General features: G+C 42.9%; 2 protein-coding genes across 2 annotated transcripts in view; both read left to right on the forward strand.

Moving 5' to 3' along the window:
- SLC22A4 (solute carrier family 22 member 4) overlaps positions 1-24,510 on the forward strand; it is a 95,939-nt gene extending 71,429 nt beyond the window's left edge. The window contains exon 10 of the mRNA XM_030571626.1: positions 24,438-24,510. Coding sequence (XP_030427486.1) covers positions 24,438-24,477 — 40 coding nt within the window. The 3' untranslated portion in view covers positions 24,478-24,510. The remainder of the gene's footprint in view (positions 1-24,437) is intronic.
- LOC115655786 (solute carrier family 22 member 5-like) overlaps positions 7,329-25,457 on the forward strand; it is a 41,016-nt gene continuing 22,887 nt past the window's right edge. The window contains exons 1-2 of the mRNA XM_030571629.1: positions 7,329-7,757; positions 24,438-24,541. Coding sequence (XP_030427489.1) covers positions 7,365-7,757; positions 24,438-24,541 — 497 coding nt within the window. The 5' untranslated portion in view covers positions 7,329-7,364. The remainder of the gene's footprint in view (positions 7,758-24,437; positions 24,542-25,457) is intronic.

Raw genomic sequence — 25,457 nt, forward strand, 5'->3', positions numbered from 1 at the left:
TGAGAATCAGACCTCAATCCTACAGAAGCAAAAATAAAACTCTAATTGAATAGACATTTAAACTAAGACCACTAAGAGTTAAGCAAATTTGCAGCATCCACCTGACATTAAAGTCCAGACCAGAACCCAATGTACCAGGGAAGCCATGGCAGACTTGCTTTTTGATGCTATTTGCAATGGGAGTATGAAACTGAACATCTTCATGAATGTCAAACTGTGGAGTAGGGCTTATAGCACTAAAAACGAGTATTTCCTGTTTAAAAGCCTGATGAAATTGTCAGCAGTTGGCAGGAAATGGGTTGAGGAGCAGAGGGGCAACTCGAGCAACTTTTTAAACAACTTCCTTGCATGATGTGAGCCTTAAACTATTTCTTCAAAAGTCTGTGAAGCGGATTTATTTGAGTTCCTGGAACTAACTGCTTCATGTTCTAAAATTTGCAGTCTATAAGGCTCTTTTAAAAACAGAAAAGGACTGTTTATTTTTAAGGTAACCTGCACATTGAGAGATGCACAGTAACATTTGAGTTACATGCTGGATGTCATCAAACAGATGAAGTCATTTCACATCTGCACTCATTTTAAAATATTGTCTTCCATTCCAAGTCCTCCATGTGCAGTTTTTGTGTGATTGCTGTTTGGTGTAATACACTCATATGGACTCTACCAGGGCCCAATTTCCCAAGCCTTTACATGTAAGTGTTTGCAGGATCAGGCACCTGGTGATGTCCTCTTACCCTTGGAGATCACTGGAACGTATAGGCTGCCTGTGAATGATTTAGGTACATTCATATGTTCTCCACACTTTGAGTTTTTTATGACTATTCCACAGACTTTACAAATGAGAAAACTGAAGCACAGTATATTGGGAAAATGTATGCAAAGTAACCTGAAAATTTCATTTGTGTGATAAGATCTGCTGTAATAGGTGATTTCAGCCTGCTTGCATCTTGGGGGAAGAACAAGACCTGTCAGTTACGGGCAGCAGGGAAATGCGCCACCCCTAAAGTTCCCTTCAGAAGAGATTACTGCCACAGCTGGGCTAGTTCTATGTGGCTTTCCTAAATGAGACTCGATTTGTTTTTCTGCAAGTATAGTTAACACATTTCTCCAACAGTGTGAGCACGGGTGCAGTTTACCCTAAACACATAAACCTGAAGCTTTGGATGTTAAATTTCATCACTGTCCTGACTTGGAATGATTCCTCCATTTTTAAGGTAAGCCAGATTTATGGAATGTACCACTTAGTCATTTTTCAGGTAAAGTCTCATAAATTTTCCAGTCTTCATTGTGCTAAGGCTTACAGATCAATTGCAATGTGATTTTTACAGCTACCTGTCTAAAGTGTGGGAAGCAAGATCATCTTTTTAAATATGAATAGATGTATTACAATGAGATGCGGGCAGAGGAGGGGGGAAATAACTGGATAAGTTTCATATGAACTTTGGTCTACTCAGTGCCTCAGTTTCCCCATCTGTAAAACTGGGATAATGATAATGACTTTCTTTATAAAATGCTTTGTGATCTAGATGCTATTATAAATTTTTTAAGTACATCATTGCATGAGACAAGTGTTTCCAAAAGGCTCCAATACAGATTGGATTTTTGTTTCTGTAACTGCACTTGTTTTCCTTTACGGCTGTTTTCATCTTTTGTTAGCATTCCTCTGAGATGGGATCTTCTGCCTGATACCCTGTGACTGACTTCCCTGGCACAACATGTCTATTCATTGTGTCTACTGTAGAACCAAGATAATCCAGAAGCTGTGTCATTTTGTTTCTACTTTCTCTTTGTACAGAACTTCCCAGGAAGAGATGAAAAGGAATTTCCTTCTTCCTTACAGCTAATAATAATATTCCTATGATCCTAGAAGCATTTGCCTGATAAAATAATAATGACTAAAGTTGAGAAAATGGAAAAGTAAAGATAAGCCTCCTTTAAGACCTTTCTCAGGTGTTTCAGACAGAGCTATATTCTGTTTTATCCCTGATTCTCTCAGATTAAGAATAGAGGAGGGTATGGCCCTTTATGGGGAATGGATTGTTTCCCTGCTATCTGAAGTAGATGGCTGGTTTCCTCTATATATCAGCATTTCTGTGGGTTGATGAGTACTGGGAATGGGACAAAACAGTGCCTGTGATTCTTGCACAGCCCCATTAAATACACTCTGGTAATAATGTCCAGTAAATTCATTTTGATCCCAGCTGTGGGTAATTGTTTGGTCTCAGAATGAAAGAGTCTGGCACCAGTCTGGGGGTCCAACCCCATACAGGGCTGAGTGACGGTCCTGCAAAAAGCTACAAGGCTGCTGAGGACAGCTCCGGACCTTGCCTCAGCACCAGCTAGCACATGCAAAGTGATATTCTCTCCTGTTCTACTTCAGGGACTGCTTCAACTTGCCATCTGATGGTATTCCCTTCTGTGGAGTCAGGCAGGGGGGCCAGGCAGGGTTAAATCTCTATTTCTCTGATTAGCCTCTACTTTCTGAAATGTTCCCCACTGGAGTACTAAGAGCCAGGAACTGAGTTGCCTGAGCACCTGTTCTCAGGGACCACAACGCCATCTACTTGCATGAAACAGATTTGTGTACCACTATCTTTTTCAGAGAGAGAAGCCCTTTAAACAGTGGGATTTTTAAGTTGAGAGGGACCATGCCTGCAAAATCATCCACTCATGAAAGCACTGCTTATGCAAAGTCTACAAGGGCCTTTAAGGTCTCAGACAACATCTCTTTCCTTGTTGTGACAAGGTCCACAACTCCACTAAAACGAGTACTTCAGCCTGGGGAAATTCCAATCTTTTATTCCAAATGTCAGACTAAAATTCAGCTCAGTGATTTATCTAATTCCCAGCCATGTCCTGGGGCTGCACTTGTCTTTTGAGGAGATTCTCCCCTCAGCTCCAATTCCTGCTCTGAGCCACTTGCAGCGGATGCTGCAGGCTTCAGGGAGAGAGCCAGACTGAGAGAGCCAAAGACAAAAGGAAAGGCCTGTTCTCCTGCTTTCCACCCCCCTCCCTTGTTGAATAATGTCTCACTGGGGACCTGGGGGCAGAATGGATTTTACCCATCAGAGGGCAAAACTGCAGGAAAAGAGCCTGGCAGGAGTGGAAAGATTTAGCTCCAGGAGCAAGGTTCAGATACTATCTCAGAAACCTATTATGGGTGGGAGTGCCCTGCCCTCCGAAAGAAAAGGGGGCAGGCAGGATTGGAAAAGCTGACACAAGGAATTAAAAGGCCCAGGCCTGCTTCAAACCTTGCAGATTCCAAAAGCAGTGCTGCCATGCCTCCCCCTGTAGAACCTTTCCTCTCCCCTCGCCACCCCAGATCTGGGTTTGGATGAACCAACAGGACCAGCAGAGAAGCTTAGCAAAACTAAGAAAGATTGTGCCTAGATCCTGTGCTGGGTGTGCACCTCAGCCACCTCCTCCATCTCCACCCCCTTTTCAGGTTGCAGTTGGAGGGTTTTGGAGAGTGTGCTACAGGGCTGCTGGACTCAGCCTCCTGCTTCCACCTCAGTAACGGGCTCACAGAGATTCACTACTGATCTCCTAGGCTGGACCTTCCAGGGGAAATGCAAACCTATTTTGGTCATAGAGGCCTATGCAGTAGAGATGACAAGCCTTGTCCTCTTTTTTTGACAGCAGGGAGAGTTCTCATCCTCTGCAATATTTTTGGTGCAATCCTTAAGCAGGGGGAGAGGGATAGCTCAGTGGTCTGAGGGTTGGCCTGCTAAACCCAGGGTTGTGGGTCAAAATCAGTACTTGGTCCTGCTAGTGAAGGAAGGGGGCTGGACTCAATGACTTTTCAACATCCCTTCCAGTTCTAGGAGTTTGGTATATCTCCCTTTATTACCTTAAATTTCACTCCTCCTCTTAAAGCAGAATCATAGGGATAAGTTCCCAAATGGGAAATAAAATTAAAAATAAGCAAATAAAATCTGCATCTGGAACAGGTGCTCACCTTCACAGAGAGCAGCATCATAGATAAACTCAGGAAAGACCAAGCCACAGACATGTGCTGGTTTTTGTTTTTTTTTTGAGCCCTGAATAGAACAGAATCCCTGTGCTTGAAACCACAGGTGGTATTTTCTTCCATATTTTAAGTAATTATTTTAAAAGATTTACAGGCACCTTTTTCTAAATACAGTACTACCATAAAAAGGTCATGCCCAGGGTCTGATTTATACTCATAAGCATAACAACTCAGCTACGAGTATGAGCCTAGTCATAGCCCACTCTGTTGAGCATTACATATTGTATGAGATTTAGAATGCTGAGGCCAAATTCTGCCCTAGCCAACAAAGTGGGGGACAAGCAGATCTAATAAGGGTAGATTCCACAAGGAAAGCCGAGGCTACCACATGGTGCAGTATGCTCTGTCACTTCTTTTAAAAAATTAGGAAAGTCCTGGAACTTGGGCTGTTTAGTGCTACTGAACGCAGCCAGCAGTGGGGCGATGGCTGTACAAACTGCTGGCTGGAAAAACCACACCCTATGGGGCCAATGTGTTTGGGGAAGTTCAGCAGTCTGTCTCCTTTCTTAGCATTTTCTGGAGCCCTAGGGAGAAATTCTGACTCTCTTGGTGCTTTTGGGGGACAGTGGCTGAATGAAAAATACCCTGTTTTATCTTTTAACACACCAGCAGAGCAGAGGGGCAGGGATAGTCCAGGCTTATACTCAAAAGTTAAGTCCACCCAGCTATGTCGCTCAGGGCTGTGAAAAACACACACAGACACACACACACCTGAGCAACATAGTTATGCCAACCTGTCCCCCGGTGTAGACATCGGTAGGTTGGCAAAAGAGTTCTTCTAACAACGTAGCTACTGTCTTTCAGCGAGGTGGATATGTCATTGGGAGAACCCCTCCTGTGGCTGTAGTGACGCTACGCTGAAGCGCTACAGCCTCGGCTTTCCCTGTGGAATCTACCCTTAGATCTGCTTGCATAGACCCCTTCTGAATCATATACTTGGTGGAATATCTACTGAGTTCTCCTTTCCCTTGACTTTGTGACCTTTTGTGTAAATTTTAACTCTATGTAAATACAGATTCTTAAAGTTTAGTTGTTTTATTACCTGGTAAAAGTTATATTTTCCTCAAAGAGATGTATTAATGCTGTCTGAAATAAAATATTGTTACGCTGAGTAGTGACTGCTTACATCACAAACCTCTTTGAGTGTAACACATTCATCAGTTAACACAACTGCCAGGATAAATTAATCACAAGCCCCACACCTAAAACAAAAGGGCGGGTGTGAACCAACCAGACCAGAAATTTTTGGACTGAGTAGGCAGAGGGTTTTGCTGAGTACTGTTTTGGATATTTTCATGGATGAGCAGCGACAGCCTAGCCACAAGGAGCAGCTGAAAGCCAGGTCTTATCCTGGAAGAAACGTAGGGAGAGATTTCCTGGGTCAGAGGTTCAGGCTGAAAAGAGTGGTCTTGGGGCTCTGAGCAAAAAAACCTGTTTCCTGCTATTTGATACTTTCTATGTTCGGTCACAAAGGGGTTTTTTAACATTATTTGTAAATAAACAAAACTTTATCAAAGCAATATCTAACTATCACTGATTTCTGCTCACAAATGGAACATTTCCAGGGCCTCAAACTTTGATTTGCCACTTGGGTTTCACTGCTAAGTGAGGGCTGCTTTACCTTTGACTCAGATACTGTAAATGAGAAATGTGGATAAGATTGCAAATAGTTGTGCAACACTTCAAGGTTTATTTGGTTCTGCTCCACGGCAGCTTCCCTCAATAGCCATGAATGGCTTTTTGAGGAACTACATCTTTGGAAATTAGGCCTGCAGCAGCACAGGAAAGGTCTTTTGCAACTCTCTATAAACATCTCTATATGCATCACAGCCAACCAAGTTATTAATGCCCTGTTGAATTACAGGTGTGGTCCATGGAATGTGCCATTCATTTCAGGGGAGGGCAGATGCACTAAATCACTGATATGGCACCCACAGTATTGCTCCTGCATCTATCTCCCACCTCATCTGCCCCTGGACCCCTGGGGGCTGCACCCTTCCCCACTCACTCTTCCTACCCCAGGCTACTGATCCATTGAGTCCTATGCCCTGATCTTGTCTGACCCTGGAGTTCTACCACCCCATCTCATAGGCCCCCTTCTAGCATCCTGCCCCAGCCCCCACTCCATCTGCCTTGTGGTTTGCTCCTTGCCCCATATTCCTAGCCTCCTCACCCATCTGTCCCTAGTCCCCCCACCCCATTTGTCCCCCACTGTGTCCTGAACCCCACCCCATCTTTCCCATGTCCTCATCTCCCTCTGGGTCCTGGCCTGCACTCCATCTGTGTCCAGGTTTCAGTCCCCCGCCTCTGTTATCTTGCCATGTTCCACCCATGTATTACATGCCCCCCTCTCCCTTCAGCCTCATATCAGAGACCCCTTTTCTGGCCTGGTGCTGCTCCCCCTGTATCCTAGGGTGCCCTTCAGAGTGACACCCAGAGGGGTTCGCTCGGAGGGGAGGGCAGATGGAGTCTCCTTTCAGAGAGGACTAGGTTAGCGTGGTGCACGTAGACAGTGTATGGCAGGCTGGAACGTGGTACATGTATGGTGCATGTTGTAGGCGTGTTATGGTAAATTCATCTCCTGTTAAAGCTATGCCTATGGCACTGGGGTGGGGGGGGCCGCAGCACATGCCTTGGGCTGTCTCTTCTCTCCATCATTCTCCCACGTGTTACACTAAACGAGACTGTAAACACTTCAGGGGAGAAGTGGCCCTAGACTGGCTGAACCTGCACAGTGGACCTGGACTGGGCCCTTTCTTTGCAGGGGGGCAAATGGCCACACAAGGAGGAAGGAGACTCAGGCCCAGGCCTTCCAGCTGGGGCTGTAGCTTGTCTCCTAGCCAGGGCCAAGCTCTGCCGGGCGGGGGCTGAGCTCTGCTCCCCTTCAGCACTGCGAAGACGGCCAGTGTCACCGCCCCCGGCTGTGCCCGCAGCCCCCGCCTGGCTCCCACCGGCTTTCGCGCCCATTTGCTGAGCCGGGGCTCTGGCAGCCGGACGCCCCCACAGCGCGGCGGGCTCGGGGCTGGGCTGGGCTGGGCTGGGCTCAGCAGCGCCCCCAGCATGGGCAGCGCCAGGGCTCGGAGGCTTTCGGGGACGGGACGCCCTCAGCCAGCGCCTGCCTGGCCCAGCCCGGGCAGCGGGGAGAGGGCGGGGGCTGCGCCACCTGTCCCGTGTGGACAAGCCCCACCCCTTCTCCCGCCGGGCCGGCCCCCCGGGAGCGCTGCGGCGGCCGCGCCCTCTCCGCGCCAGAAGGGGCCGCGTGTAGCCGCTGCCGCCGCTCCTCAGCGCCGGGCCCAAGCGCTGCGCGGCCGCTGCTCGCCGGCTGCGCCCCGCCATGCAGGACTACGAGGGGGTCACCGCCTTCCTGGGCGAGTGGGGCCCCTTCCAGCGCCTCATCTTCTTCCTGCTCAGCGCCAGCATCGTGCCCAATGGCTTCACCGGGCTCTCCATCGTCTTCCTGGCCGGCGCCCCCGAGCACCGCTGCCGGCTGCCCCCCAGCGCCAACCTGAGCCGCGAGTGGCTCAACGCCAGCATCCCCCGCGAGGTGCAGGGCGGCCGGGAGGGGCCCAGCAGGTGCCGCCGCTACCGCCTGGAGTCGCTGGCCAATTTCTCCGCGCTGGGGCTGCAGCCCGGCAGGGACGTGGACCTGAGTCAGCTGGAGCAGGAGAAGTGCCTGGACGGCTGGGAGTACAGCCGGGAGCTCTACCTCTCCACCATCGTCACCGAGGTGCGCCCGGCCGGGGGCCGCCGCCGTCGGGGGAGCCCGGGGGGCAGGGGCGAGAGGGGTGGGCAGAGAGGGGTCTTGCGGTGATGGAGGTGGGGCCAAGAGTGGCAAGCGGCTGGGAGGGGTGTTAGGGGGCACAGGGAGTGGGGTGCTCAGGGTGAGAGGGGCTGGGAAGGGGAGTGCTAACATTGTGGGCCCAGTGTGAGAGTTTAGGGGGCTGGGGTAAAGGGGTCTGAGTGTATCTGTAACCCCTGGGAGGCACAGGGGACTAGCCTGTCATGTCCCAGGGGTACAGACGTAATTGTTGATGATTTGCTGATTTGGTGCATAAATTATCAATAATACAGGGAGAGACTCTGCTTTACTTCCCAGTCCCTGACACAAGACATGGGACAGAATTCTACACATCAGTACCTCTGTCACAGGATGTGGGAGCTAGTGTTTACTGACTCTAGTGGCTACTGTTTCAGTTGAGATGTGCTGTGGATAGGAGCCCTGAAGCTTGGTGGAAGGAGAAAAGTGGGCCCATAGTTACCTAGTGTGTAACAATAAGTATCCTTGCAGGGCCATGAATACACCTGTCCTCTGTGTTGAAGCCCGCTACCTTCACACTTTGGGGACTGCATATCCAGTACTGGACATATTACTCTAAGGACCTGTTCATCTTGAGTTGCTTACTGTAGCTACATCAACCCTGCACTTTCCCCTCTTGACATGAAACAGACTTTTCTCTGCCTGTTCAGGTCACTGACTGTATTGCCTCTTTCTTTTGAAAGTTTTGACAGGTTAACTAATCATTGCTATGTAAATATCAGAGGCAATACTAAAATCATTACATCAGTGAGCTTCTGTTTAGAAAAACATTATCGGTAATATAGGCATCAGCTCTCTCTCTAACAGCGTGCTATCAAATTACAGAGACTGTTTACAAAACCCAGTACATATTGTTTTGGTGATCTTATTAAATTAAATGAAATTTCTGATTACACATTTGTTGATTCAGACATGTCTATCAAATGTTAATATTAAAAAAAAAATTGGACATTCCCTAGTGAAGCAAACCACTTTGCACAGAGAGGTTTGTGCTGGGCTTTGCTGATGTGTCTTTCTTAATTGAAGATCTAGGTGTTTGTTTGCAAAGGAACCTATACTTGGTCCTTGCAGCCTGCCTGTCTTTATATTGTGTCATAAATGTACATGCTGTTTTTAAAATCATTTGGAATGCCAAAGTGTGTGTGTTGGAGGGCATACAGTTTAATTTAGATTATTAAACTATACAAGACAGGAGTTCAGATGCATGAAGAAGAGAATAGTGTGGGAAGCTATTGCTGAAGGAGAGACATGGGGGGGAAAAAAGTTATGTCATCTCTATTTAAGCTGCTGGAAATGTGTCTATGAGGCAGAAACAGCGATAACATGAAAGTTTCTGTCTTCTTTCCGACTCATCATATGCTTGTCTGTCAAGCTCTTATGATTTTTTCCCCAGCTGCAAGCTTCTACAAGAAACGGAAAGAGATCTTTTAAAAATAAATAGCAGGAATAACATGCACCATTGTGCTTCTCTGCAGCAGGGCCTAGGAGATCGCTGTAACAAAGAAAGTGTGAGCCTCTTTTGATGTAATCTGCATTCTTCTGTGTACTAAATTTGGCACATCAGATTTTTTTTTTTTAATGGAAGGCCCCTAATAATTTTTCACACCACTGTACCAGTCAGTGTGCACAGGGCAAAACTTTAATTTGACAACTGTTATTGAGCTTAGGTAGTGACTGAGGCTTGAACAATTTTCACAGCTGACTTTAGTGAAGTTTTGCCATCTCCGCACCAACTTTCACCTTTCAGGACTGATGCATCACGTAAATTGCTTTTTAAGATCGGCTTTAGACACTTACATTTCTCTTGAAAGAAGTTCAGAACAGTTATTTGGACATCACCAAAAAGCACTATTGCAAAGGCCTAAACTATTATTACAGAGAACATTAAAAAATGAAGCTTTTAAAAAATTATTCCAGTTCACATGACATTGTGTTGGTTTTGTTCTGAATGCTTCAAAGCTCAATGGCTGGGTGGTTTAGACATGGTTTCATCCTATAATTTGTCTCCTCCCTGACAAAACTGTGTACTGAGTTTAAGCCCAATACAAATTAAACTGGCTGAATTTTAAACTTCAGAAAAATGGAGAGTCAGGTAACAAACTAAGAATAGAGGAAGCTGATACAGTGTGTGACATTGGCTGATATTTTGTTTGAAACCATTTTTTGTTTGCCTGATGCCTGTGCTTGCAGGAGTTAGCTGTACTTGGCAGTCCCAGACTTCATGCATCATTACTTCTTTTACCAATGTTTATGCTTCTGGGTCAGTTTTGCAAGAGCTATGGCCTTTCACCTACTTAGAGGTTTTCAATGTTAAACTTGTTTAACGCTGATCTGTTGACTTATTCCTGCCGTTTTATGATTCATTAATCTCATGTTTAGCTGCATATCTCTCTAACTTGTCAAGGTGGCCATGAGGACCTTTGTCCCAGATCTGGCTTTAACTGAAATCTAGGGGGAAAAAAAGAAATGTTGCCCGAAGCATCTTCTGTCTCATGGCCACAGTAAAGGCCCTCACTTATGTGACAGTCTTTAAGGAGCAGAAGCAGCTTAAAATGCCTTTTCTTCTTCTTATCTAAAAGCAAACCCCTCTTTCTCATGTCAATCTTACCAGTGTACATTTAACAACAGAAGGTATATGTCATCATTTTATACATACCGTAACTGCTTTTTGTATTTGTGACTCACTCAGTTTCAAACACTGTAAGTGGAGGGGTGAATAAAACTTCATGCCCTCAAGAAAACCACCATTTATGTAATTCCTATTTCTTTTCTATGTAAGTCAGTGGCAGAATGAAATGGTAATAAAAAGTGATATATGGCACTTAAAACACTTAGAGGTTTGATAATTAAATGGAGGGCTAAATTCCTCTTCCAGTTATATCTGTTTAAACCCTGCTATCTTCAGTGGCATTGAGCAGGTATAACTGGGAGCAGAATTTGACACTGAAATTATTGAGTGAAATAGAATGAGACAAAGGGACTGTAGAGGAGGAACAAAGAGGAAGTAGCCTTCTCTTGGATAACGGAATGGTCTTACATATTTTGGCCAATTCTAAATATGGTCAACTTCTAGTCTGCTATTCTGAAAACTTCTGTTCAGCCACTTTCTAAGTGTTATGATGGCAGGAGTAATTGCCGCATGCCAGGTGGTATAAATATGATATAAATTATACTTGTATGTTCATCCATAAATTTTGCAATTTTTTTTTTTTTTTAGAATATCTCATTACAGAATTTATACTAGTGGGAATTTGAAATCAAGTGGTTAAGGGCAAGTTTATATATTTTTGTTCGTTTGACAAAATGCAAGCATTATTTGACTTTAAAAAAAGAAACTTAATTGTAAGCCTACCTCTCTCTTATCATCTTCTTCTTGTTATTGGAATTACAGGAGTGCCTCAAGGCCTTACTCAGTATTGGTACCCTATTTTGCTGGGCACTGTACAAACCTGTAGTAAGAGACAGTCCCTCCCCCCAGAATTCACAATGTAGGGCTCTGATCATATAATTAGCTCTATGCAGGCAGACCCCTGCACCTTTGTAGAGCTCCTATGAAGCAAATTGACAGAGGAGGTATGGGAAAGTGGAGACAATGGTACCAACAGTTGGAATTGCCCTCAGAAGCATAGACCAGCAATAGGCATAATTTCCAAGTATTCGTGTTTACTTTTTTTTAAAGAGTAAACAGGAGAGATTAATGAAACTGCATGGGTCTTGTTTATATAACAATGGAACCAGTGGCTGAAGTTCAAATCAAAGCTTTCTCTACCAAGTTAAACATTTACTGATCTCTTCATGCATATTCTAGTGGTGGCTTAGCATAGCAAAAGTCATGTCAGGATTCTCATTAGATTTCCTCCTCTTCACATATTACCAGATTTCTTAATACATCTGCTCTCTGTGTGTAATTAAGCTAAACAGAATTAAGGGTAGAATGAGGGTGTCCACATGGGTTTAATGCCATTTAACTAATCCACCTTTCGTTAATTTGGGTTAACTTTCTTCAGTGTTCCTATGTAGACAAGACTTTAGCTAAACTTTATTTCATAGTTAGGCTATTTCTGCAGGGCAATCAGAATGAAAAGCAATCCGCACTTATTTCAGAATGGGTGAATAGGATACTGACTATACACAGAGAGCAGATGTATTGATTGAGAAAGCTACTAACATATGAAGATGAAGAAGTCTAATGAAAGTCCTGATTTCAGAATCTTTTGTTACTGGTCACGTCAGAGCAAGAAAAACATTTATCTTGGCTTTCAAATTACAGGCTGAATATGCCCACAATTTGAAAAGACATCCTGTTTACTTATATACACTACTACCTTGATATAATGCCACCCGATATAACACGAATTTGGATATAACACGGTAAAGCAGTGCTCCGGGGGTTTGGGCTGCTCACTCTGGTGGATCAAAGCAAGTTCAGTATAACACAGTTTCACCTATAATGCGATAAGATTTTTGGCTCCCAAAGACAACGTTATATCGAGGTAGAGGTGCACTAGAAACTGATTTGATCTTAAAGTCCTTAAGAGACCCACAGTATCATGGTTGAATAAGCACGTTTTAAAAAAAGAATTGCACTTGAAGGAGTGCTACAATATCAGATCATAAAAATGTAGGGCTAGAAGGGATCACAAGAGGTCATCCAACCCAGCTTCCTGCCCTGAGGCAGGACCAAGTAAACTTCTACCATCCGTGCCAGGTGTTTGTCCAACCTGTTTGTTGTTTTAAGAACAGATTAGACTTCCAGTGATGGGGATTCCACAGCCTCCCTTAGAAGCCTATTCCAGTGCTTAACTGTCCTTATAATTAGGAAGATCTCTGAATATCTAACCTAAATCTCCCTTGCTGGTCTTGCTCTACATTTAGTGAACATGACGAATGCATGATCATTGTCCTCTTTATAACAGCCCTTAACATATCTGAAAGCTTATCAGTTCGCCCATCAGTCTTTTTTTCTCAAGACTAAACATGCCCAGTTTTTTTTAACCGTTCCTCATAGGTCAGGTTTTCTAAAGCTTATCATTTTTGTTGCTCTCCTCTGGACTGTCTCCAGTTTGTCCACATTTTTCTTAAGTGCGGCATCCAGAACTGGTTCCAGTTCTCCAGCTGAGGCCTCACCAGTGCCAATTAGAGCAGGATAGTTGCTTCCTTTGTTTTACATATGACACTTCTGTTAATTCACCCCAGAATATTAGCCTTTTTCACAGCTTTATCACATTGTTGACTCATTCAATTTGTATCCATTCTAATCTCCAGATCCTTTTCAGCAGTATTATTGCCTAGCCAGTTATTCCCCATTTTTGTTGTGTTCATTTAATTTTTTTCCTTCCTAAATGAAGTTCTTTGCACTTGTTTTTATTGCATTTCGTCTTGTTGATTTCATACCAGTTCTCCGATTTGTCAAGATTATTTTGAATACTAATGCTGGCCTCCAAAGTGCAACTTTGTGTTATCTGCCATTTTTATAAGCATAATTTCCACTCCATTATCCAAGTCATTAATGAAAAGATTGAATAGTACTGAAACCAGGGCTGACCCTCTGTGGGATCTCACTGGATGCATCTGCTCATTTTGACAGCCAGCCATTGATAACTACTCTTTGAATATGGTCTTTCAACCCCTTATGCATCCAATTTGTAGCAATTTAATTTATACTTAATTTCCCTAGTTTGCTTATGAGGAGTCATGCGGGATTGCGTCAAAAACCTTACTAAAAATTAAGATATGTCACATCTATTGCTTGTCCCCTATCTGCTCGGCCAGTAACCCTGTCAAAGAAGGAAATTAGGTGGGTTTGTTCTTGACAAATACATGCTGGCTATTCTTTGTAATCCTATTGTCCTCTAGATGCTTACAAATTGAATGTTTAATAATTTGTTCTGGTATTTTTCCAGGTATTGAAGTTAGGCTGACTAGTATATAATTATCTGGATCCTTTTCATTCCCCCTTTTAAAGATAAATACTATGCTTGCCCTTCTCCAGTCCTCTGGGACCTTACCTGTTCTCCATGATTTCTCAAAGATAGTTACTAATGGTTCCAAGATTGCTTTAGCTAGTTCTTTAAGTAACCTAGGATGAATTTCATTAGGCTCTGCTGACTTGACTGCATCTAATTTTAGATAAATATTCTTTAACCTCTTCTTTCCCTATTCTGGCTTGTGTTCCCACCCCCTTATTGTTAATATTAATTGTGTTAAGTATCTGGTTAGAATTTACCCTCTAAGTGAAGATTGAAGCCAAACAGACATTAAACACCACAGCCTTCTTGATGTCATCTGTTCTTAGCTCTCCTTCCCAGCTAAGTAGTGGACCTACAGTTTCCTTCATCTTTCTCTTGCTCCAAATGTATTTATAAAACCCCCTAGTACCTTTTATGCCCCTTGCTAGATGTAACTCATTTTGTGCCTTAGCCTTTCTGTTTTTGTTTCTACATGCGTGTGCTATTCTTTTGTACTCATCCATAGCAATTCATTCATGTTTTTGCTTTTTCTAGGATTGATTTCTGATTTTCAGGTCATTAAAGAGCTCCTGATGGAGCCTTTTACAATTTTTCTTATCTTTCCTTTGCATCAGCATAATTTGCTGTTGTACTTTTAATATTGTCTCTTTGAGAAACTGCCAGCTCTCCTGGCAAGTTCCCAGCACAGAAAAGTGCTCCTTTTTTGCCTCTCAAAGTTGATCAATAGTAGTAAGATAGAAGTGCCCCAGGGATACTTATCTGAAGTAGCCCATATTTGTTTGCACAGTAGGCTAGCATTTCAGTGTTTGTGCAGTGAAAATTAAGACACCGCCACCTTAGACATAACACAGGCAATGTATTTATAGAGCTAATGTTTCCATGACTCTTTAAAACTAATTTTAACATTTAAAAAAAAAAGTTGCTGGCTAGTTCACTGTTATATCATGGTCCATGTGCCTTTCTCCACCACTTCTCCCAAATTCACCACCAGCAGCATTGTTTTGGGTTTATTGTATTGTATTGTATTGATTTAGAAAGTAATGAAAAAGCTTGAAATTTCTCCTAACTTCCTGTACAGATGAGACTCTTGCAAAGGCTTAACACAACTTCAGGAGAAGGAATTCAAGATATACACTGTATCCTTTTGTAGATGTGGATCTGGTTTGCATTTTTGGATAGTTTATATAATGAAATAGCGCACCTTGGGCGTTGGGCACTTGATAAATGTAAATAAATAACACAGAAACTTATGTGATAATTCTTCACTTATGCCTATGTTACCCCATTAAGTGTAGTGGTTTGCATGGGTATAGCTAAGGGCAGAATTTGGTTCAAAGTTCATAAGTAGTGAATGGTGAGAATGACAGATCACTTGAAGGTCCTGCCTTCATTTACAGGGTAGCAGATGGGAGGGAAGAGCAGGATCGACCAAAACAAAACCGTTACCGTTACAGTTTTTAAAAGGAGATTTTAGCATGTAGAATACCTCCAATTTCTTGTTGTTTTTTATCTTTTATGTTTGCCCATGCTGGGATCAGAAAACAATAAACAGCATAGACTGAAACTGCAGGTTTCAGAAAAGTCTTTCTTATATAACAGGGGTTAAATTGAGCAAGCCTCTAGAGGAAATATATGATATTTGTAATGGTCTATCTATGATTGGTGCCTGTAGTAACACTCTTAAGGAAATGAAACCTTCATTAATATTTAGAGTAGTGCTTCTGTAGTGGAACAGTTCTTTGTAACCTCATAGACATTAAAGCCAGAAGAGACCATTGTGATCATCTAGTCTGACCTCCTGGACATTGCAGGCCACAGAACCTCACCCACCCTTTCCTGTAATAGGCCATAATTTCTGGCTGAGTTACTGAAGTTCTCAAATCATGATTTAAAGACAACAGAGAATTCACCATTTACACTGTAAACGTGCAAGTGACTCGTGCTGCAGAAGAAGGCAAAAAACTCCCAAGGGTCTCTGCCAGTCTTACCTGGGAGGGAAATTACTTCCTGGCCCCAAATATGGTAATCAGTTAGACCCTGAGCATGTTGGCAAGACCCAGCAACCAGACACCTGAGAGAGAATTCTCTGTAGTAACTCGGAGCCCTCTCCATCTGGTGTCCTATCACAGGCCATTGGAAATATTTTCTGCTAGCAGTTGCAGATCAGTTACATGCCATTGTAGGCAGTTCCATCATACCATCCCTTCCATAAACTTATCAAACTCAGTCTTGAAGCCAGTTAGGTTTTTTGCCCCTACCACTCCCCTTAGGAGGCTGTTCCAGATTAATCTGAGAAACATGCTTACCTTGTGGGGAGTAATAAATTACAAACCACTGGCTTGGCAGTTACTTCTGTAACTTTCCAGGCATATACAATAATGGTGAAGCTTACTTTATGCATTATGGTACTATATAGTAAGATGTTCTCAGGAGCGGCGCCAGGGTTTTTGGCGCCCTAGGCACAGGGCCGGCTCTAGCCATTTCGCCGCCCCAAGCACGGCAGCACGCCGCGGGGGGCGCTCCGCCGCTTGCTGGTCCCGGGGCTCCGGTGGACCTCCCGCAGGCGTTCCTGCGGAGGGTTTGCTGGTGTCATGGCTCCGGTGGACCTGCCACAGGCGTGCCTGTGGATGCTCCACCGGAGCTGCGGGACTAGCGGACCCTCCGCAGGCATGCCTATGGGAGGTCCACCGGAGCAGCCTGCCACCCTCCCAAATCCTGGTGCCCTAGGCGACCGCCTAGGTCGCCTAAATGGAAGCGCCGGCCCTGGATGTTCTCAACCTCCATAGAAAAACTCCCCTATAATAGAATAGCAATTTACATGAATGCATGAAAATTTTGTAATGAAATCAGATTGGAAGTTTGTTATAAGAAGGTTCTATCACTGTGGGTTGATTGATTGATTTGATTTTTTTTTTTTCATGGGATGCGGTCATATTGTCTTGTGAGGTATGGAACGGCTGCCGTATGAGGAGAGCTGGGACTTTTCAGCTTGGAAAAGAGATGACTAAGGGGAAATATGATTGAGGTCTATAAAATCATGACTGGTGTGGAGAAAGTAAATAAGGAAGTGTTATTTACTCCTCATAACACAAGAACTAGGGGTCAGCAAATGAAATTAATAGGCAGCAGGTTTAAAACAAACAAAAGGAAGTATTTCTTGACACAATGCACAGTCAACCTGTGGAACTCTTTGCCAGAGGATGTTGTGAAGACCAAGGGTTCAAAAAAGAATTAGACAAATTAATGGAGGATAGGTCCATCAATGGCTGTTAGCCAGGATGGGCAGGGATGGTGTCCCTAGCTTCTGTTTGCTAGAAGCTGGGAATGAGCGACAGGGAATGGATCACTTGATGATTCCCTGTTTTGTTCATTCCCCCTGGGGCACCTGGCATTGGCCACTGTCAGAAGACCGGATACTGAGCTAGATGAACCTTTGTTCTGACTCAGAATGGCCGTTCTTATGTTTGTATGTTATGGTCTTATGAGGTCTGACAGAATCACAGCACAAGCTGAGCAGGGTCAAGCCAGGTCACTCTCTGGTTGGGAGTCTTAAGGTTTGTCTACTGGTGCATACTAAAAGTTTCCTAGTGCACACTAATGAAGTCCTGTTTTGTGACTACATTAACAGTATAATTTACATCCCACAGTGCAGACTAAGGCACCATGTAGACAAGCGCTTAGACACTGCAGGATTTGGTCGTGTTAATTTACAGAGAGCCATTCTTCCATCTGAGTTAGGTAGGACTTTACGGGTGTAGTGAATGCATCTAAAATGTGCTTTTGATCAGTTGAGGCTACTGAAGCTCTCACAGCACTTTTCATAAGTTATTGTGTTAACCTCGGTGTCCTGGCCAGATTTTCAGTTAAGGTAATTATAGTACATTCTGTCTATATAAACTCCCTCTGCATTTCTGATTTGGTATGATAGTCGTCTTCACTTCTTGTCTTGAATGTTATTGTATAGCTCGGCTGTGCTTGTTTAAATAATTGTAGTGTTAAATTAGAGACTAGTTTTCATTCCATTTGAAAACATTTGACAAACAAAGAGTTTTCAAAGTTCATTCCTTTTAAATAAAAGGTACTATGTAAATTTTCAGATCATTGTTTGATTACAGTGCATATGCTGAAAGAGTAAAGGAAATGCCAGTTTAACCGGTTGAATTCCCTTAATACTGCTGTGACTGTAATCCTATATAAGTGTAAAATTCAATTTTTTAAATACTTTCCACTATTGAATTAAAGGGGTGAAAATTCATAATGACTAAATTAGTTAAAAATGCTTCAAGTTTTGGAACTGAGTTCCCTATAATACTAGGAATTTTGGAGTTTACTTTGGTTCCAAATACCCAATTTTAAACAAAACAGGTTGTACAGAGTTTTGGAAATATTCTCCAGAGAAAAGCGTTAATTACTACTACAAACAAGTTAGGGCTTTGTACAGAGGACAAATCAAACATCTGATAGTGTGAGGAATATTAAGATCTTCCCACACCTATTTTATTATCTGGCATATAAACATCAACGGTGGGTTCTGGACTAACAAATGAAGAGACTGGGAGTCAAATTACGTGGAGTCTGATTCACAGCTGTCCCACAGATTTCTGTGACCTTTGTCAAGTCACATAACCTGCTTGTGCCTCTTCACCTATCATTAATAGAGTTTGACATTCATTTGCCAAGTGTGTTTTGAAACAGATCAAATGTGTAAATTACTATTGTTTCACCTACTCTTTTGTTGTGACCTTTGGTTTCCCAATATATTCTGTATTACCCATCTGACTGATATCTTGAAGCTGTTTCTGACTCTGCAGTCAATAGGGCTGACAATCAACTTGAAATAATGCAATGTTAAGAGTGTCTGGGAGCTGAAGTCTTGTAAAATGGCAAGATTTAAACCTTACCATATGAAATATGTTCTCCAACAGCTTTAAAACACGATATAGCAAGAGTACTCTGTGCCAGTGGTTTTGAATGGTAGGATTCATGATGTTCCTAAATGTTGGTATCTAACATGTTAGAAAGCAGCATTTCTAGCACTTCATAGAATGTCAGGGTTGGAAGGAACCTCAGGAGATCATCTAGACCAACCCCCTGCTCAAAGCAGAACCAATCCCCAACAATTTTTTTTTTTTTTTTGCCCCAGATCCCTAAATGGCCCCCTCAAGGATTGAACTCTGGTTTTAGCAGGCCAATGCTCCAATCACTAAGGTATCTCTCACTTGTTTCACTCACTTCAGCCTCTTAAAATTCTCAGGGGATTTGATTACTCTGTTGCTAGCATTTGCATGGAAACAAAGACCAGGCAGCTTTAAAGAGTTATGCAAGGGGGGGAGGAGCGAGGGAGGAAGGGAGTCTTTTTTTAATGACCTTGTTTTGCTTTTGATGTAACTGGGCCCATTCTCCTCTGCTACATGGAGTGGCTCTGAGCTGAGAAAAAAAAATAGGCAGCTGCTGCACAAAATATGCTTGAAACCATTGAGAAGGCCTTTTGGGAACCTGGAATGACTCTGTCATCCCAAACTGTCATGTAGAACCTCTAAAAGAGATTTTTGAATGTTATGGGGACAGAGGAACTGAACAGAAAGAGAAGATGGGAATCTGGAAATAAGAATGCCTGTCCCTTTTCACTCCAGTTCTGACATACTTGCTACACCTGATACATCATTGTTGGCAAATTCCATGAACTCTAGTAACCTCGTTGAGAGGATATTGAGGAATGAAAATTACTCCTTTCTCTGGTCTCAGATAGTCTATATTCAGTCCTGGACCAGTGCCAAACAGCACTTCTAGTGGAAAGTGACAACCCAATTGACCTTCAAGTATAGTGGTGCAGGCCTTGAGTGAGTTACACCTCAGAGCTTTAGTCCCTGCAAGATTTCTGGACTGGCTACACCCAGCAGGAAACATGATTCCTAAAAACTGGCACTACTTCATTATTGTGACAGCGGTGGCTTTGTAGACCACAGTTTATGAACCATTTCCATATGCCATTAAAAAACTGAAGACTCCAGCATTCATTTATTGTGCTAATTCATGACCAAACAAGTCATGAGATATTGGACCTTAAGATTTCAACATTCTGATTGCTATCTGGCCCACGCTTTCATTGTCCTACTTAAAATAACTTTGTTTTAAACGACTGATATTCCACAAATTGAGAGCCTTGGAAAGCTTCTAGCAATTCTCAGCTTTATAGCTCTTAAACCGCTTTATTGGAGTGGAAGAAAAGCCAAGATGATAACTGGAGTGGCATTTTAAGATTGGATATCTCTCTGTCTGCTAGTATAAGTAACCAGTTGGCAGAGCAGTATGAAAACTTTCAGAACCCATGAACGTTTCCAAGCAGTGGCCCTGGGCCTGTGACCAGAAGAAAATTTTAGTTGCTAGATACACACACTGTGATTGAACAGCATGTTATGTGTACACAATGGAAGATCCATAAAAGCAGGTAGCTAAACATTACTTCATATAGCTAATTCACAAATACAATATGACAAGTTGAGAATAATCACTGGACTGCTTTTGCCAGTTACTCTATAAATGGCACGGCACAATCTTTGGCCAATTGGATCTTTGCCCCATATTAGAAGTAATGTATTTAAATAGATGCCCATTTCCATTGGCTGCTGTAGGGGGTGGGATGGGTGAAGAAGGGAGGGTCTTTACTAATCGAGGATTCAGTATTAGCATTTACTATGCAGTGGGTGGTGCTTTATTGGTATATTTAGTAATAGTCCAATTACTATTGGTGATTTGATGGATTCAGTTTGTTTGGCAATAGCCACTTGCATATTTTCAAGGTGTTAAATGTGCTTTGCTAAGATTTCCTAGTCAGTTTAGGCCCTCTAGTTTTGTTCAGTGACAGGAACATAATAATTTTTTTTTATTTTATTGTTTGCAGTATATGTGTGATAGACTCTGAAATAAGAGAGAATTCAGAGATTAGCAGTGTGCTGTTTCCTTGGCAAGACAGAATGGCCATTTTTTTTCCTGTGACTTCTGCATTGTATTATGTAGGAGACATCTCATGTTAGAACATGCAGTGAAGCCACTCAGTGAATTCTGGCTGAGAGAAAACTTTAAAAAGAACAATCTGTGTTGCAAACTCCAGTTTGTATAAACAGGCCTGCTTCAGGCAAGATTGGTGAAATTTACAGTTGCATTGGGTGTGAAAATAGTTTAATTCACTGTTTAGTTCAAAACACAGAATTATTAAAGGGAGTCTCATCAGCCTATTCAGGAAAAGGTTTCAGGTCTCATATTAATAATGGTAAGTGTCCAGTTTTTAATCCAGTATTCCACTGAACATCTTTTTTGCGTTTGAGATATTTTTGAAGGACTTACCAAGGTTAAAGATCGAGTTTTTCCCAGCATCCGCTGTAACACTTAATCGCTATTATTGCATACAAACCATTACTTTAACAGTGCAAAAAAGCAATAAATATTCCTGTTCTATATTGGAAAGTACCTGGGCAGTACGTTCATATCTTTCTATTGCTACAGTAACTAGAGTGGGCATTTAACTTTAGTAGATGCAGTTTGAAATTTTAAAATCTGCAGGACCAGATAACTTGCACTTAAGAGTTTAAAAAAATTGCCTGACAAAATATGAGGTATTGATGTTGATTTTTTTAAACAAATCTTGGAATACTGGGGAAGTTCCAGAGGACATAAAAAAAACTAATGCTGTGCCAGTATTTAAAAAGGGTAAACAATAAACCAGTTAGTCTAACATTAATCCAAGGCATAATCATGGGTTATCTGATATGGGAGGCAAACAGAAAAGAATTGAAGGGTAGTTGCAGAATTGGAAAAGTTCAGCAAAAAGCTGCGAGAACAATCCATGGTCTGGTAACTTGCCACATGGTAAGAGACAAGCTGAATCTATGTAGCTTATCAAAAGGAATGGTAAGTGGTGACTTGATCACACTCTCTGGGTATGTCCACACAGGGATAAAAAATCTGCAGCTGGTCCAGGTCAGCTGACTCGGGCTTGCACGGCTCGGATTCTGGGCTGAAAAATTGCTATGTAGATGTTTGGGCTTAAGTGGGAACCTGAGCTCTGGGATCCTAAGTGGGTATAGGGTCCCAGAGCTCAAGTGCCAGCCCAAGCCTGAATGTCTACACAGCAGTTTTTAGCCCCACAAACCAGAGTAGGCTGGTCTGGGCCAGCCTGGCCATGGCGCAGGTCTTTTACCTCTGTGTAGACATACCCTGTAGGTACCTACGTAGGGAGAGGATTTCTTTTACTGAAGGGGGACACACTCCAGAAATAATTTCATTTATGGTCTGAGCCTTTTTCCCTTTCCCCTCTTTGCCTTCAGACTATTTATCTATCAGGAGGCAGCGCCTTGTCGGCCCTTAAGGATCTCCCTTAATAGCAGGTGCAGATAGATCGGGGCTGGGTTTTCCCCAGGGCTTCTGGACCCAATGGCAATGCAGTGCTGTGAAGGAGGGAAGCTATCTCTATTTTGAGCTAGGACTCTAGAGTGGAGGAAATGCTGAGGCCCTAAATTCCTACTGTTCCCTGGTTCCTGCTAACCGTCCCTATTCCCTGCAAGGAGCCAGTAGTGGGAGAGTAGGCTGCACAGAGAGTAGAGGCAGGGATGAGCTAGCATGAAGCTCATAGCAGCGCTGTGCAGGAGTATGGGACCAACATATGAAAAGAGTTGGCCAGGCAGTGTAAGGCTCTTGGCTGGATGAGTGTTGGGTGAGATTCTGCCGATCTACACTGAGGACAGTTCTTACTTCTTTCTGGAAAGGGTGTGGGGAGGAAGGAGGGCTTGTGTGGGATGAGAGGAGGTTATGGAGACTGAGGCACTGAAGAGGACAGTATTCTCAGTACCTTAGTACAGAGCAGTGAAGAACAACTGCTGTTCTCTAAAGGCCTGGATGCTGTCAGCTGGTTTCCTTGAGGAGGAACCTTAGGCCTCCCCCTCTCTGACTTGAGGCTGGTACTGTGCTCTGGGCCCTGGGTTTCTCCCTTCTGTTGTGCAGGCCTGCTAGTCTTTAAGAACTTAGGACTCTGCAAAGGACAGTTATCAATAAGAAGGGGAACTGCTGGCAGCTCAGGAGACTGCTTCCCTCTCTGCGATGCAAAGCTCTCCCTTGGATTGCTTTGTTCTGACTTTCCTTGTTGGGCAGCAGGGTCAGGATCCACTCTTTAAACAATCCATAGTATTTGAATCAGTGGAACTCTATGGATGTGTGAGACAAGCAGGATTTGGCCCTGCCACATAGGCAGAGCTAGAATTAGAACTCCTGAGTTTCTGGCTTCCAGTCATATGCTCAGCCTACTGTTAGGTGCACTGCTCCTGCTTCTCTTCCCCAGAGTTCATTGGTCCTCTGTTAAATCCCTTTAACAAGCAAACCTCAGCAGGTGGTGAAAGACACAACTAATCCTGTGGCGGTGATATAACAGCGAGCTATGGTGACTTGGCTTCCTTGCTGACTTTGTTTGGTTTGGCTCTAGTAAACAAATTGTTTAAAATAATTCCAGATAATATGAAGAAAATTAAGCCTCTTTCATTACTTACTGTTAATATATCACCATAAGATTTAAAGTGCTTTATGAAGGCTTTATTATTTTAGTAACATCTGTTCAGTCTCCCCTGAGCTGTGTGAACAGTTATGAACTGTTGCATGCCTTTGTTGATTGGATATCCCCCCCCCCTTTTCTTCTCCCCACAATATTTGTCAGTAATGAGACTCAAACACTTGACCTTCTTACTATATGCTTGTGTTTGCATTTCTTGTAAGGGAAGTTTGACCAAACCATTCCCAAGCAGAATTCCTAGAGCCTTGCGTTTTGTGCCCTCCCCCCACCCCCGCATATATCCTTTAAGTCTAGCTGGGGGGTTTACAGTAAGAACAGTATCTGAAAATTCTGCTTTTGAATAACTGCATAATCTGTACTCTTGGGTTGCATAGTGGAGCAAAACCATAGCGTAGGAGCTTATCACAAACCCAGCTTGCATAACTAGGCACAATGGACAGCTTGTTCTCTGCTCAGTGGAGGCCTGTCTCTACTTTATATTGTTTTGAGGAAGACAGTGTTAAGGTAAGAGAAGTTTCCGTTGCAGTTCCCTGCATTTTTCCCAAGACAGAAATCTAAAGATCTAATGGAAAACTTTTAAAATTATTCTTTTGTTTTCTTTTCTTTACTTTTAATATGATGTTTCCATTGTCTTTAGCAGGACTTAGATAAGGCCTGTAAAAAATCAACTAGCGTGACAGTGTTTCATCTTTGTTTCAAAGAAGAAAAATCCCTTGCATCCCTTTGAGGGTGGGAGAACTACACATGACACGAATAATGTATGTTACTGAGGCCCCAAGTTTTCAAAGATGACAAGGAATTCCCCCCTGCTGCAGAATTAGGCTCTGGATTCCAATTCTGCCATTTAAATGATCTTTCATGAAGTTATATTTTGGGGCCTAAACAGGTTGACAGGGTTTTTTTGTTTGTGTGGTGGGTTTTTTGTTTTTTTTTTTCCTTTCAGAGTGTACGTTTTGAATCATTTACCATCAAGGTATTTGGATTAACCTTGGTTAATTTAGAAGAAAAATCAAAGTGTTATTGATAAACTTGTAATGTTAAGGCTCGCTTTTTTTTCTCTTGCAGTGGAATCTGGTATGTGATGATGACTGGAAAGCACCTTTAACTGCCTCCTTGTTTTTTGTGGGTGTACTGGTTGGATCCTTTATATCAGGACAGCTCTCAGACAAGTAAAGTATATACACCAAAACTTCTAGCTCTCTATCTGATTTTCTAAAAGCACACTTAAAAAATGAAATGAGCCAGTGGTGCATGCCTGACCTGTTCAAACTGTAGCAAAGTTGATAAACCCTTGGGTTGGGCCTACACTGATGAGAAATGGTCACCAAAAACACTATGATTGTAGCACTGATACTAACAACAAGGAGAGCACTAATGTGTATTGACTGCTGGCATTTTTCCCACAATCTATTCTCATTGTAGACAGAGTCTTAGCCTGGCATAAAGTCAGCTACCCTAATCAAAACAAAATACTATTCTGAGGCTTATTTTTTTCTGTATTTCAAGTCTATCTTTTTGCAGCCAGAAATGAAAACAGGCAGAAACAATTGTTGGGTAGGTTACATAGTACTCAGACCTCTCACTGCCTGATGTGTTGTGGGAAAATTACAAGCAGCTACTGAAAAAAAATCGGGCTCATGTTGTACCATTTGATTTAATGTGGACTATCTCTTGTTATGGGTACTTAGGAAAACATGTTTGTAGTTTTTCTAGCTCAGTTCAATAACTCCCTTTGTACAAGCTTTCATAGATTCTGTTGTACCCTATATGATCAAATTCAAGGTCTAAGCCCAGTGGTTTGTGTTTGTGGAAGGTAGAAAACACGAATACTGTTCAACAGTCTCTAACTAAGTGGCTTATTGACCCAGCTGCTAGAACCATGGGCTGTCTTGTTGATCAGCACCAGGGTGAAAACAAAATGGAAGCATTCGTATATTTCAATATTCTGGGTTTTTCAGTCTCTTGCATTTCAAACTATCTGAGGTCTAATGTGCAATACATTACGTGGCCTCTACCTGGTTTCTAGTGAAATCACATGACACCCTTCTTCTTTTCTGAAGTAATAGTAGTATTCATACATGTTTA

The sequence above is a fragment of the Gopherus evgoodei genome, chromosome 8 (genome assembly GCF_007399415.2).
Source record: "Gopherus evgoodei ecotype Sinaloan lineage chromosome 8, rGopEvg1_v1.p, whole genome shotgun sequence".
In the NCBI taxonomy this organism is placed as follows: domain Eukaryota; kingdom Metazoa; phylum Chordata; order Testudines; family Testudinidae; genus Gopherus; species Gopherus evgoodei.